The sequence below is a fragment of the Triticum urartu genome, chromosome 7 (genome assembly GCF_003073215.2).
Source record: "Triticum urartu cultivar G1812 chromosome 7, Tu2.1, whole genome shotgun sequence".
NCBI classification, from domain to species: Eukaryota; Viridiplantae; Streptophyta; class Magnoliopsida; order Poales; family Poaceae; genus Triticum; species Triticum urartu.
The window spans coordinates 532,656,002-532,669,153 of NC_053028.1; the positions used below are offsets into that span (position 1 = coordinate 532,656,002).

Here is a 13,152-nt window from a genome sequence, read left to right on the forward strand (position 1 = left end):
GGTGCACCACATTCCCCAACACGCTTGATCCCATTTGGCAGGACACACTTTTCGGGGTCATGCCCGGCCGCGAAAGATCAACACGTCGCAGCCCCACCTAGACCAACAGAGAGGTCAGCACGCCGGTCTAAACCTAAGCGCCCAGGGGTCTGGGCCCATCGCCCTTAGCACACCTGCACGTTGCGAACGCGGCCGGGAGCAGAACTAGCCCCCTTAATACAAGAGCAGGCTTACGTTCCAACCCGGCGCGCGCCGCTCAGTCGCTGACGTCACGAAGGCTTCGGCTGATACCACGACGCCGGGATACCCATAACTACTCCCACGTAGATGGTTAGTGCGTATAGAACAAATGGCCAGACTTAGATCAAAAACCCAGATCTCGTTAAGCGTGTTAAGTATCCGCGAACGCCGACCAGGGCCAGGCCCACCTCTCTCCTAGGTGGTCTCAACCTGCCCTGTCGCTCCGCCTCAAAGTAACAGTCGGGGGCCGTCGGGAACCCAGGCCCACCTCTACCGGGATGGAGCCACCTGCCCCTTCAGCCCCCATCTCCGAACAGTATCACAGGTAAGGTAACTGTGTAAAGCATATTGTATATGCCCGTGATCACCTCCCGAAGTGATCACGGCCCGGTAGTATAGCATGGCAGACGGACAAGAGTGTAAGGCCACTGATGGAACACTAGCATCCTATACTAAGCAGTAGGATAGCAGGTAATGGTATCAACAGTAGTAGCAAGGATAGGCTATGCATCAGGATAGGAATAACGGAAAGCAGTAACATACTACATTACTCTAATGCAAGCAGTATAGAGAAGAGTAGGCGATATCTGGTGATCAAGGGGGGGGGCTTGCCTGGTTGCTCTGGCAAGAGAGAGGGGTCGTCAACACCGTAGTCGTACTGGGAAGCAGCGGCGTCGATCTCGGTGTCTAGCGAGAGAAGAAGGGGGAAGAAACAATAAATATTGAGCAAACATATGCATAGAAATGCATGACATGACAAGTAGCGGTGCTAGGGGTGCCTTAACGCGGTACGAGGTGCTATCGGTGAAGGGGGAAAACATCCGGGAAAGTATTCCCGGTGTTTCGCGTTTTCGGGCAGATGAACCGGAGGGGGGAAAGTTGCGTGTTCGCTATGCTAGGGATGCGTGACGAACGAACGGGCTGCGTATCCGGATTCGTCTCGTCGTTCTGAGCAACTTTCATGTACAAAGTTTTTCCATCCGAGCTACGATTTATTTTATATTAATTTTAAAAGAATTAAATCATTTTTAAGATTTAATTAATTAATTTAATTCAACATTATCCAGAATAGTGTTTGCTGACGTCATCACGACGTCAGCAGTTGACTTGGTCAACCTGACAGGTGGGTCCCGTTCGTCATTGACTGTTTAATCTAATTAGGGTTTAATTAAGCTAACTAGTTAATTAGGTTAATTAAACATGATTAATTAACTTAATTAATTAATTAATTTAATTATTATTTATTTATTTTTAATTCTTTTTGAGCGTGGGCCCCGTTCGTCATAGGCCCAGGGGGGCTTATCGGGCGCGGGTTAACGGGGATGGAGCGGAGCAGAGCCACGAGGCTCGCGGGCGTGAGCGCCAGCGGCCAGGGGCTGCGCGGGCGGTGACCCGAGCAGGGCTGGGGCACCAGCACCACAGCAGGCGGCGGGGCGGCCAAGCAGCGCCATGGCACGGGCGCGGAGGTGGAGGTGGTGAGCGCGGTGGCTACGGGCGCAGGCCTCGCGGGGCCGTGGCGAGGTCGAGGCGAGGCGACGGCGCAGAGCAAGCAAGGCAGCAGCAGCCAGCGGCAACAACGGCACGAGAAAGCGGCGGCAGCGGACGGGCAGGTGCGGGCGTGGTCGGGCACGCGTGCGGTCGGCGCGGGCCACTAAGGCCGGGCTGGAGCCGGGCGCGGGGGGCGGGGGGCGGACAAGAGGGGCACGGCCGTGGGCGCGTCCAGGGGCACCGAGGTGGTGCGCGTGGTTGCGAGAGGAAAGGAGGCCGAAGGCCTCACCGGGGCGCGTAGGGGTCCGGGCAGCGGGGGTCGAGGGGGTGATGGGGACGACGGCGTAGAGGGAAGCAGGCCGCGCGAGGGAGGCGGTCCGGCGAGGTCCAGGCGGATTGGGGGCGCCGGCGTGGTGGCGACGGGAACCGGTGGCGGCGTCGGGGGCGACCGATGGGGTAGCGGGACGGCGAGACGGCAGGGCGATCGGGGTGGTGCTCCGGTGGGGGGGGGGGGCGCCGAGGACGGCGACGTGCGTCGGGACGATGCCGTCGGGGTCGGGGGCGTGGTCGCCTCGATCCCGATTTGGATCGAGGGAGTGAGGGGAGAGTGGGGGGGAGTGGGGATCGAGGTAGGGTTTCCGGTTGCGAGGGGATAAGGAAGTGAGTGGGGGGGGCGGGCCAAGTGGGCCGGCTGGGCGGCCTGGCTAGCCCCGTGGCCAGTTGGGCCGAGGCCCAGCGAGGGGTGGGCCTTTTTTTTTCTTTTGTTGTTGTTTTCTCATTTTCTTTATGTTTTATTTTAGTTGCACTATATTTTTGGTTTAATAAAATATGAAAATAGCTCCAAAATTAGTGTGACAAATTAATCCACTGTTTTAAGAAGTTTTACCTGAGAATAAAAATAGTTTAATATTTGGTAAAATATATTAGGAGTATAACTAATTGTTTTGATGTTGTTTTAATCACTTTAGGGTATTTAAATATTTTATAAAGATGTTGTTACTCCATCAATAATATCCATGATTTATCTGCCACATTAAGAACATTTTAGTTTTGACTTTTGAAAACCTTAATTGTTTGGCTTGATTTTAAATTTGAATTCAAACCGTTTTTGAACCAACGCGAGATTAGTAACAGTAAGCGAGGTGAGGTGGCATCATTAGCGTGGAATTACTGTAGCCTAATTATCCGGGCGTCACAGGTTCATCTTCGAGATCGAATGCGACACAAGTGAAATGAAAGGGAGAAGCCCAGTCTTCCAGATATACTCCGTGTATCGCTCATCATACTGCATCTTGTCATGAACCGAGCCGGACCTCAGGTGAAGCTGATCAAAAACCCTTCCTTCATCTGCCATGAACCACCCACGGTACAATTGGTCGTATGATGGATGGATAAGAGAAGCCATCATGCAAAATTAGAAATGTATATCGTAAGCCCTGTTGTCATTTGCAAACATATGCAAGAACATACATACATACATACATGTGCAAATGTTCATATACATACAATAATTATTTTTACACCAAATTGGCACATACATGTGTAAGCATTCATGAATAAAGTGTCTATCTAACAAATATAAGTCCTAGTTCATACCTAAAAATCACTAAACATACTAATCCTATCATATCCCCAGCCATGCCATAAACAAAATCCCTAGTCATACCTACAAATTTCCTCACCATACAAATACTAACATACCCCTATCCATACACCATCAAGTACCTCGCATATCCCCGTCCATACATCATATTAACCCAATAAATCCCTAAAAAGAGCACGAACTAGGGTTTGTCAAATGCGAGGATTTTGACCAATAAAACTAGAGAGGAATACCTTGAGGATGGGAAGGGGAATAAGATCCACCGTTTCCCCCTTCGATCCACCACTTTGGGGGGGGGAGTGGGGGGGGGGGGGGGGGGGGGGGGGGGGGGGGGGGGGGGGGGCGAGAACAGAACAACATAAAGAAAGGGAGGGGTGATGGGCTTATCCACAACTATTAACCATGGCGCCCCTGGGCGGGGCGTTATGCGCCATCAACTAGGCCCGCAGGTAGGCGACATGGCGGTCAACGCGGTTCCGTAGCGCCCTTGACCAAGGCGTCGTGCAGTTTAGCATGGCGCCCCGGGTACGGGTGTCATGTAGGAAGGACCATTTTGTGAAATATTTTAAAAACAAGTTTATTTTGTGCCGAACTTTGGTCAAAGGGCTAGTTTTATCCTTTTTCACCTAACTTGCCAACTACATCTAGGGATGTAAACTGGATCCCGTTTAAACGCACTACGGTCTAACAGTTCAATAATTTGTTTTTTTTTCTTTTGGGAAATGAACTATCACTTTTTTTTAGGACCGTCCTCTCAACAATTTATTCAATAATAAGACGGTTTACATCAGACTGCATAACAGCAATTAGAAACTCAGGGCATACATCAAAAGTGGTTACACTCGAGGGAGAAACTAAACCCTTCTTTGCACAGCAATGAGCAGCCTCATTGGCTTCCCTTCGAACTATCACTAGGGCCTTTTTTGGTTCATAGGATAGGATTATCATAAAAATAGGAATTTTATAGGAAATGAGATGACATGTATCTCAAATCTTATGAATAGGAATAGGAAACAAGATGTCATTTTATTTTCTTATGAAATGTGGAGGATAGGAACCAATCCTATGTAGGAATAGGAATCCATTCGTATGAACCAAAAGGCTCTAAAAGAAAAAATTCTATAAAAATCTTATCTGAATTCCTATGAAATTCCGCTTAACTGGGACCCCGTTTATTTGCCATTTCGGCGCCTCTGAATAAAATCGCGGGAATCGCCGCGCTCCCAACCAATTTGCAAGAGACCACTTCCCATGGAGCCGTGGCTGCCGGTGCTCCGCCACATGCTCGCCTCCTCCGCCCCCAACGCCGCCGCCTTCTCGTCCTCGAGCAGCAGCCCCTGCTCTGCTCCTCCGGCTGCGGGCCTCCTCCGCATCCTCCTCTCCCCGGTACCCACGCTCCCCGCCGCCGAGCCCACGGCCGTCCTCTTCCAGACCCTCCCGCCCTTGCTTCAGTCCCAGGCGCTCTCCTTCCTGTCCTCCTCCGCCTCCCTGCTCGACCCGCTCCAGCTCCGCTCGCTCGCCTCTCGCGTCCTTTCTGCCCCGCCCGGCCGGTGTGATGAATTCTGGGTCCGCCGGGGCGCCCACCACCTGCTCGACGGATTGCCTGACAAAGACGCTCCTGATGTCCCCTGGGAGTTTAACGAGGAGTTCCACGAGCCACCGCCGTGGCTTAAAGAAGAGGCGGCGCGGACACCGCCTGTCCTTCCGTGGCTGCCTCTCGATTGCCGGAGCTTGATGCCTGGTGGGGCCCGTGTCGGCGGGGATGGTTTAGATGGAGTTGGGTTGGAGTCTCTGGGGCTGGAGCAAGATGAGTATTCGTTCATACAGGAGGAGGTTGGGCGTGCTCCTTCTCCTCCGTCTCCCCCACTTGGAAATTCAGTCGTTCATAAGGCTCTAGCTCTGAAGAAGGAGATTGAGATGTCAGAGTCAATTTTGGGTGCTCAGCAGGCAGCGAACAATTTGCATGATCTCTGCCTTGAATCCGGGAATGCTGAGGCAGTACTTAGCTTAGTGCAGCCATGGGAAGCTGATGATGACACGGTGAGGGTTCTGCTTTCAAATGTGGTACTCGAGGAAGATGGGATGCATGGAAAAGGGCCGGCACTTGTGCTGTGTTCTCTTATCCTACCGAAGTTACTTGACCTTCAAAGAGCAGCTTCATCTGGTCTTCTTTCTGCAGCATTAGATGTCTGCAAACGTCACCCAGTTGCTGCACTGGAGGCTGTCCTCTTCCCACTAGTTCTTAGAAAACAAGGCCTGAATGCTCCTCAGTGCGATGTGCTCACACGGATTGTCAGGGACTGCATGCATCCTTTGCATGTCACCGCCTTCTGTCATAGGTTGCTTTCAGGGGAGGAGGGAGAGAGGAAACCGATTTGTATGCCTCAGCATCGGGAAAATATTGGCCGCGATTTGGTCTGGACAGAATCTCTCTTTGCACTATTCTACAACATTCTCAGTCAAGACATTTGCCTAACACCAAGCACCATCGAGAAGCTAGTGTACATGATTGATGATATGGCAATAAAGTTTCCAAAGTCGCTTAAATTTGGCAACTTTTTCCTGTGCTTCGTCTCGAAGTGTTGGCATGAATGTAAGATTCACAGGGTTTTACTTGAGACAGCTGCCGAGACAACCAACACTTTTTTGACTAAAGCTATTCTGGTCAAACTGCGGCCTGCTAATTGAAGTGATGTCTTGAGTGTTTAATGATAAACTCGTGGTGGGCTGCATGCCATTCAGATTAACCAAGTATGTAATTGTTTGGAACACTGTTTTGTTTGATTTTTTAAATGGACAGCTTGTGTAGTTCGAGAAATCATTGCTTCATATATACAGAGTAGCAATTATTTACTATGAAAATGTTATTAACACAAAGTACATAATTTTGTTATGCACGACTCAAGTGCAACAATTGACTTTCGCAATGAATTTATGTTCAGTTAAGTATAGGATTTCTTGTAAGGGCTGTCTTTGACTTGTGAAATGGACAGCTTCTGTAGTTCCAGAAACAATTGAACAACATGATGCATATACACAAAGTAGCAATTAATTTACTCTCAAAAAGGCATTACCAAAAAAATCTGTTATATATGACTCAAATGCAGCAAGATTGGAGATTGTCATGAAATCTAGGATGTCCAGTATAAGGGAATGATTAAGCCAGTTTAATTTTAACCCGAGTGGTAAAGCTGTTGCCTTGTGACCATGAGGTCACGGGTTCGAGTCCTGGAAACAGCCTCTTGCAGAAATGCAGGGAAAGGCTGCGTACAAAAGATGGTCGGACCCTTCCCCGGACCCTGCGCAAGCGGGAGCTACATGCACCGGGCTGCCCTAATCTTAACTGGAGTTTAAGTCTAACAATTATCCAATGGTCAATTTCAGTTCTACCTACCCAAGACCATAGTTCTCGATGTGGTATCTATGCATTTGATGCCTTAATGGTAGTTTGTTAAATTGTTATGCTCATATGATGTTTTTCTATCAGTGTAGGATTTGTTATTATATCGCTGTTAACCATGATTCTCTATCATAGGCACACAGATATGTTCCTGGTGCCCAGGTCATGCGTTTTCAGATTCAGTTAGCTCATGAGTAGGTTCCGCTTCTTTCCCCCTCAAACCGAGTAGTTTTTGCTCTTGAACTAATCAGCCGTGGTCTCGTGGATTGGAGATATTTTCTAGCACATACATGTTTCCTGTTACTGTTTTGTTGCTATACAAATATTCTGAGTTATATTTGATATGGCTTTTCATTAGCGTAGTCAGCGTGACTGCCAGTTTAAAATGCAAACAACTTTACTAAGCTCTGGGATACATTGTCTATTGTAGCTTTGTATATTTCCATAGCATGAGTGCAACATTGTATAGCCTGCAGCTATTCTTTCTCGGCTATCATTCAACACTTCCATTACAGAAAAGCAAATATACAGGTAATTGAGCAGTTTATTAACGGAAATAAGACTGACAACAGAAATACACAATACAGAGTTTGAGGAGTTTCACTTGTCTTTTGCTCAAGGACGGTACATAAAGTGGCTTTTGACACAAGTCATTTGAATACCATCTTCGTAGTTTGGAACCTTGATACCTTGTCTGTAAACTTGGTAGCAGAATAGAAATTAAGGTAGTCTTGGAAACGGTATTGGCTAGGATATGTGAGATTTGGAGCTGGGAAGATTATAGCATCTGCACCTGGGTTATAGAATGTCGCAATAGATAGGCGGCTCCCGTTCTGATTGGGAAGTACCTGATGGCAAATGCTCTTATATATTCCATTGCTTATCACTTCAATCTGATCTCCGAGGTTTACGAAAATTCTATTTCCTTTTGTTGGTGGTATTGAGATCCACCTACCATCTTTCATGAACTGCAAACCTGGGACCAAGTCATCTTGAAATAGAAATATGATTCCCCCAGCATCGGTGTGTCCACGGAGTCCCATCACTACTTCTGGATGGCTACACCTGGGGTATTTTGCCACCTTTATGCCTATGGAAGGCTTAGTGAAAGCTTTCTTCAAGTAATTCTTGTCCAGCCCAAGATTTTCACTCATGACTTCTGCTAGCTGCTCGGCCAACTTGACTACTTCTTCAGCATATTCAGGAACTGTAGTACTGCACAGTTGATTAGTTTGTATTAGTACACTTACAAACTTCACAAACCACTAATTTCCTGTTATACTGGGCAGGTGAACTGTGGCTTATGGCGATACTACTATAATTTAGATTGCAAACTCACCGAAGCAGCTCCGGAATGTCATGAATGTTTGATTTTGGCTGGTGATGATACATGAAGCTGCATTCCCAGTCAACATTTGAGGTGACTTTGTCGGGACCAATGGTTTTTGCTATCTCAGAACTGTAGAAGTTCTTCTCCATGTTTTGCTCATAGTGTTTATTCACCAGTTTCTTGGTTCTGTCCATGAGGTCATCATTGATTCCATGATTCTCCAGCTGGCATAAAGTTATGCGCAGAACAAATGACAACAGTGAGAAGGTAGAGTGTAAATGCATTTCATCAATATAATGATCTTATATTTCCTTACTTACCCAAAAGAATCCCCATTGTGCACAGGCATCATGGAGAAGCGCAAGTGTCTCTGATCTCTTCTCGCCATGCAGCTCATCCATCTTTATCACTGGAATTTCCATTTCCTGGAACACTGCGTATGGATGTCTAGCAAAATGTGCTACCCTTCTCAAGTTGATCTGCTACAGCTACAGAAAACTAGGTATTTATAATGGCCGAGACATGAATGCTAGGAAATATATTTTTCCGGATTTCAGAACATGATGTAGTTTGAAAATGAAAGAAAGCTTGCTTCCACACGACACATATTTTAAATCATGTCCAGGTACATTTCACTATTGCCATGTGATGTAGCCAGTATAACTGTATAACTTGTCTAGTATCCTTCAGAACTAATCATCATGGTGGTTGACTTATGAGCTACACATGGTGCCTATTCACCCATCCTGTTTTACTTGTATATAAAAGTGAATGGTGGTGGCAGCCATCTTAGTTAGATTACAAATTACCTTCATTGGATCAGCCCCGCCGCCCTGAATCGTGGTGATGATGTTACCGCGGCACAGATCAGGGAGGAGTAAAATCTCAGTTTGGAGATCTTTCAGGTCAGACTAATCATGACTGTTGGTCTGACTTTCTGATTCAATGCATGAAGGCCTGTATGCAGAGTCAACCACATAATAACTTAAATTCATCCTCGATCAATTCGTTGCAGTTTCGTACGTCGATGTGAGCCTAGATTTTCTCAGGGATTTGCTAGATCGTGTTTGCAATTTTCTGAACTGCACTTGTCAGTTTTCTGCGGATTACTATTGAGCCCCTCTGGGAATACAAGATGATGTTTAATTCCCAGCTCCTAATGGCTAGCTGAATGCTGCCTCTCGTTAGAAGTTGCCCCACTAATAGATTAGATAGCCTTTATTTTTCTTTAGTTTTGTTAACCTTTTGTACCCACAGAAAGCAAGTTGACATGGGTCGTTAGGCGGGGCTAGAATCTGCTGTGTTTCTAAGACCGCCGATCAATAACCCTAAAAATAAGATGCATCTGATATCTGAACACCGTTACATTTTTTCATTCCTGTTGAGGGGTTGAGGCTCATGTGATTGACTAAAGCCAATGGATGCTCTGTTGGTGCATGTTTATTTGCTGAGGGGCTTTTAACTTGTTTTCATTTCAGCTACCTGCAATTCCATTCCTTGGAACTGGGTGTAAAATTACTGTGGTCACTGATATCTAGTTGAAACTTGAGCTACTGTTTTCTTTAATAAGACGCACTTTGGTTGTATTTTCTTTAGAATAATATAAATATTTACATGTAACCACACTGATTCCAAGGACGAAGCTTTTTTCTTTTTTCTTGAGTGACCGAAACTTATTTCCTTCCCCGTCATGCGCTTTGCCCTTTAGGCCACAACAAGTTCGGTTGGACACGTGTGTGCTCCTCCAACATCCATTCCTCCCTGATGGGTGATCGCTAGTTAGTCTGTCTAGCTGAGGAAAGAAGTCCACATAACCCTCTAGGGTTTCAGAAACCGCCACCCACAAACACTATGGGTAACCTCTGAAATCTTTAATACCATGCAAAGTACCCCCTAATCCCAATTAAGGCATCATTTCGTGACCCCTCGTCGTTTCCCTTGCATGATGCTCCTCCGCCTCCTCGCAAAACTGTTGCCTTCCATTCCTCCCCTTACCCTCTTTCCCTCCCCTTTACTACCTAATGACCATCCCAAGGAGATCTCCCCATGGAAGGAAGGGGATCCCATGTGCTCTTGAAATTCTCCTTTTGGGATTTAGCACCCTGGGCTTTCTCCTCCTAGTCACCAAACAAAGTCTAAGTGATTTTTGCCGGTAGTTTTGGTTATGTATTTCTGAACGATTGCCAGGTCGGCTTGGTGGAAGGCACGAATCCGTATGAGGATGATTGCCAGGTCGGCTTGGTGGAAGGCACGAATCCGTATGAGGATGATTGCCAGGTCGGCTTGGTGGAAGGCGTGAAGCGATATGGGGACGGCGCATGAAATTTCACACAATACCATACCCAATTCCTAGCTCTGAGATCGTCTCTGTTGGAATTTGGATGTGCGGCAGCCTGCCCAGGATGACCCATGGGCTCGGGGAGGTAGATATCCCCTTATATCTCGGTATGTATAATGCCTCAAGAAAAGTATTGGTACATACATAACTCATTTAGTTTTTTTTGAGACAAACATAACTCATTTAGTAGTAAACAATGTTCTAAAAAATACTAGCAAAAATGGGAAGTTGCTATGTATGGGAGCCCCTATTTCGCTCGCAGGTTGGCGAATAGCGACCAATGGGCCACCACCTTGTGCCCACCGCGCATTTTTTGGGTTAGGCGATCCAGTTTTCTTTCCGGTTCTTTTGTTCTTTTTTTTACTCTAGAACACTTCACCAATCTTAAAGTAAAAAAATGATTGGGGATTTAAAAAAAATCTCAATTTCAAAAATTGTTAACGAACTTGAACAATGTTCACAAATTCACAAGATATTCATGAATCATGAGTTTAACAAATGTTCATAAATTCAAAGAATATTACCAAATGCAAAATATGTTCACGAATTTAAGAATTGTTTCTGATTTTTTTTAAAAGCCATCAGTTCAAAACAACTATGCATTCAAAGAATGTTCATCAAATGAAAAATAATATTCCTCATTTTTATAAATTGTACTGAAATTTCAAAATTGTTCACGAGTTTTAGAAAATGTTTATATTTTCTGAAAAATGTTTGTGAGTTTCGGAAAATGCTTGAAAAATTGGAAAATTTCATGATTTCAAAAACAAAATTGTAAATTTGTAAAAAGCTATTCGTGATTACATAAACTGTCGTGATTTTAGTAAAAAAGAATGTTTGTGAATTTAAAAAATGATCCAATTTTAGAAAAGGGACACGAGTTCAGAAAAATGTTGAACAAGTATTTGAAAATATTGAAAAAATAGTACAAATTTTACACAAGTATTTGAAACAAATATTGATCATGTATATAAACATGTTGAACAAGTATTTGAAAAATGTTGAACAAGTGTTTGAAAATTGTTGAACGAACATTTTAAAAAATGTTGATCATGTATATAAGAATGTAGAATGAAAAACAAAAAGAAACAAATAAAAGGCAAAAAATGAAAAATGAATAAGAAACAAAATGAACCAAAAGAAAATAGAAAATGAAAAAATGAAGAAACACATAAAAAAATCCGGAGAGAAAAATATTAAAACCGAGGAAGAAACAAAACAACAGCAAAATAAAGAAATAAAAACCTATATAATACAAGAACCCGAACTCAGTGCAGTGCATAGCATTGCCGGGGTGCAACCAGTAGTTCCCAGGATCGATCCCATGTGCGTGCACCGATTTTTTTTTTAACAAGCTCTTTTCGAAAATACTAGCAAACATGCCCGTGCGTTGCAACGGGTAAAAGAAATAGCATATGTTATGATGGTGAGGTTATGCACACCGACAGCCTTCACCTTCGCATGTGCTTTGCATGGAGCAAATGATAGTTGCCATGAATCATGGTTTGCTCGACCAAGAATCTGGCTTGCGGGACTTATGTCACTGATAACAAGAACGATGAATTGATTGAGGACAGAGTTTGTTGGACTTAGTTGGGGACATGTGACATGATCCAACATAAATTGAGCCATGTGAATAACGATGAATTTATTGAGAGCGGGTTTTGTGGACTTAATTCGAGACACGAGACTTTTATCCCTAATAAATTGATATAGCGGAACAACGCTAGTTTCAGATAATTAGTTAACACTTTTTTTGAGCACTTCACACTAAGCTTTAAAATATAAAAATTTAGAGTAACAGGAGAGCTATACCAACCTGGTAGCAGCAAGGAATCGTTTGTGTTTTGGTAGTAGTTGATTGAAGTTCAAGAAGGGACCATCTCCTCAATATAAGGCAACACTGTCCATGTGCCGACCGGACGGTACTCCTAATCTTACTGAACACCGGCTTAAAAAAAATCTAGCTGGGCACAAACGTTAGTCCTAATCTGTCAAACACAAACATGCAATTTAACTCTGGGGCTGAATTTTGACCTTGGACCAAAGGAAAATGAAGTTTCAGTCTCCTACTAACAGAATTGTAGTCAAAACAAAGCAACTAAGGGCACCATTAAAACGGATGCTGACTGCGCGCCGCCGACGCCTCCGGCTGCCAGCATCCTCACATGCATGCCCCCCTGTCCTGAACATCCTTGGGTTCTTGATTCCTGCCTGCAGCCGTCCTATCTTCACATATTGGATGTTCCCAGGAAATTAGTCTTCTCCCTTCATCATCACACATGTATGTGGCCAGCCACACCTCCTCGTTATCCTTCCTTCGCTTCTTAATTCCCGCCTGCATCCATCCTCCGGCCTCATCAGTCATCACACCATTCCTTTTCAATTCCGGCCTGCATCCTCCGGCCTCACAGCTTATCCTTCGGTTCTTAATTCCCGATCCGCTTCCTTGTTACCCAGGAGCATCAAAAAGGTATATAAATTGAAAGAGTTGAATATAACAGGGCGAGGTGGGACTATTTAAGACCATGGAATCGATTAGGTGGGCCGGCTTCGATGCCAACGCGCGAGACAATTGCAGGCCGAGGCCCACATAGGAGGGCAGACGATAACAGCGTGATTGGCAAAGGAAATAGATCGTGATTCTAAAAAAGGAAACAGATCGTGCTGCGTACGGAAATTCTGCTGAAAGCGTATTGTAACGGTGAACCCAGAAACTCAATCCGTGCTTTATTATTACTAGCACATATGCC

At 45.2% G+C, this 13,152-nt stretch overlaps 2 protein-coding genes across 4 annotated transcripts; one reads left to right on the forward strand and one right to left on the reverse strand.

Annotated features, from left to right (window-relative positions):
- The first annotated feature begins 4,502 nt into the window (after positions 1-4,502).
- LOC125523650 lies at positions 4,503-8,778 on the forward strand. 3 transcript variants are annotated; one of them, XM_048688703.1, is made up of 4 exons: positions 4,503-6,082; positions 6,867-6,925; positions 8,021-8,328; positions 8,407-8,778. In XM_048688703.1, the coding sequence occupies exon 1, from the start codon at positions 4,583-4,585 to the stop codon at positions 6,017-6,019; it is 1,437 nt and encodes a 478-aa protein (XP_048544660.1). In that variant the 5' UTR covers positions 4,503-4,582; the 3' UTR covers positions 6,020-6,082; positions 6,867-6,925; positions 8,021-8,328; positions 8,407-8,778. The 3 variants fall into 3 exon arrangements, with proteins under 3 accessions (XP_048544660.1, XP_048544659.1, XP_048544658.1); XM_048688702.1 differs by lacking the exon at positions 6,867-6,925 and having other exon boundaries at positions 8,021-8,151; positions 8,238-8,328; XM_048688701.1 differs by lacking the exon at positions 6,867-6,925.
- Positions 7,177-8,517, reverse strand: LOC125523651 (1-aminocyclopropane-1-carboxylate oxidase 1). Its single transcript, XM_048688704.1, has 3 exons — positions 8,382-8,517; positions 8,071-8,285; positions 7,177-7,946 (listed from the first exon to the last, which is right to left on the reverse strand). Exons 1-3 carry the CDS (start codon positions 8,481-8,483, stop codon positions 7,382-7,384), a joined length of 882 nt encoding a protein of 293 aa, XP_048544661.1. The 5' UTR covers positions 8,484-8,517; the 3' UTR covers positions 7,177-7,381.
- Positions 8,779-13,152: the final 4,374 nt, after the last annotated feature.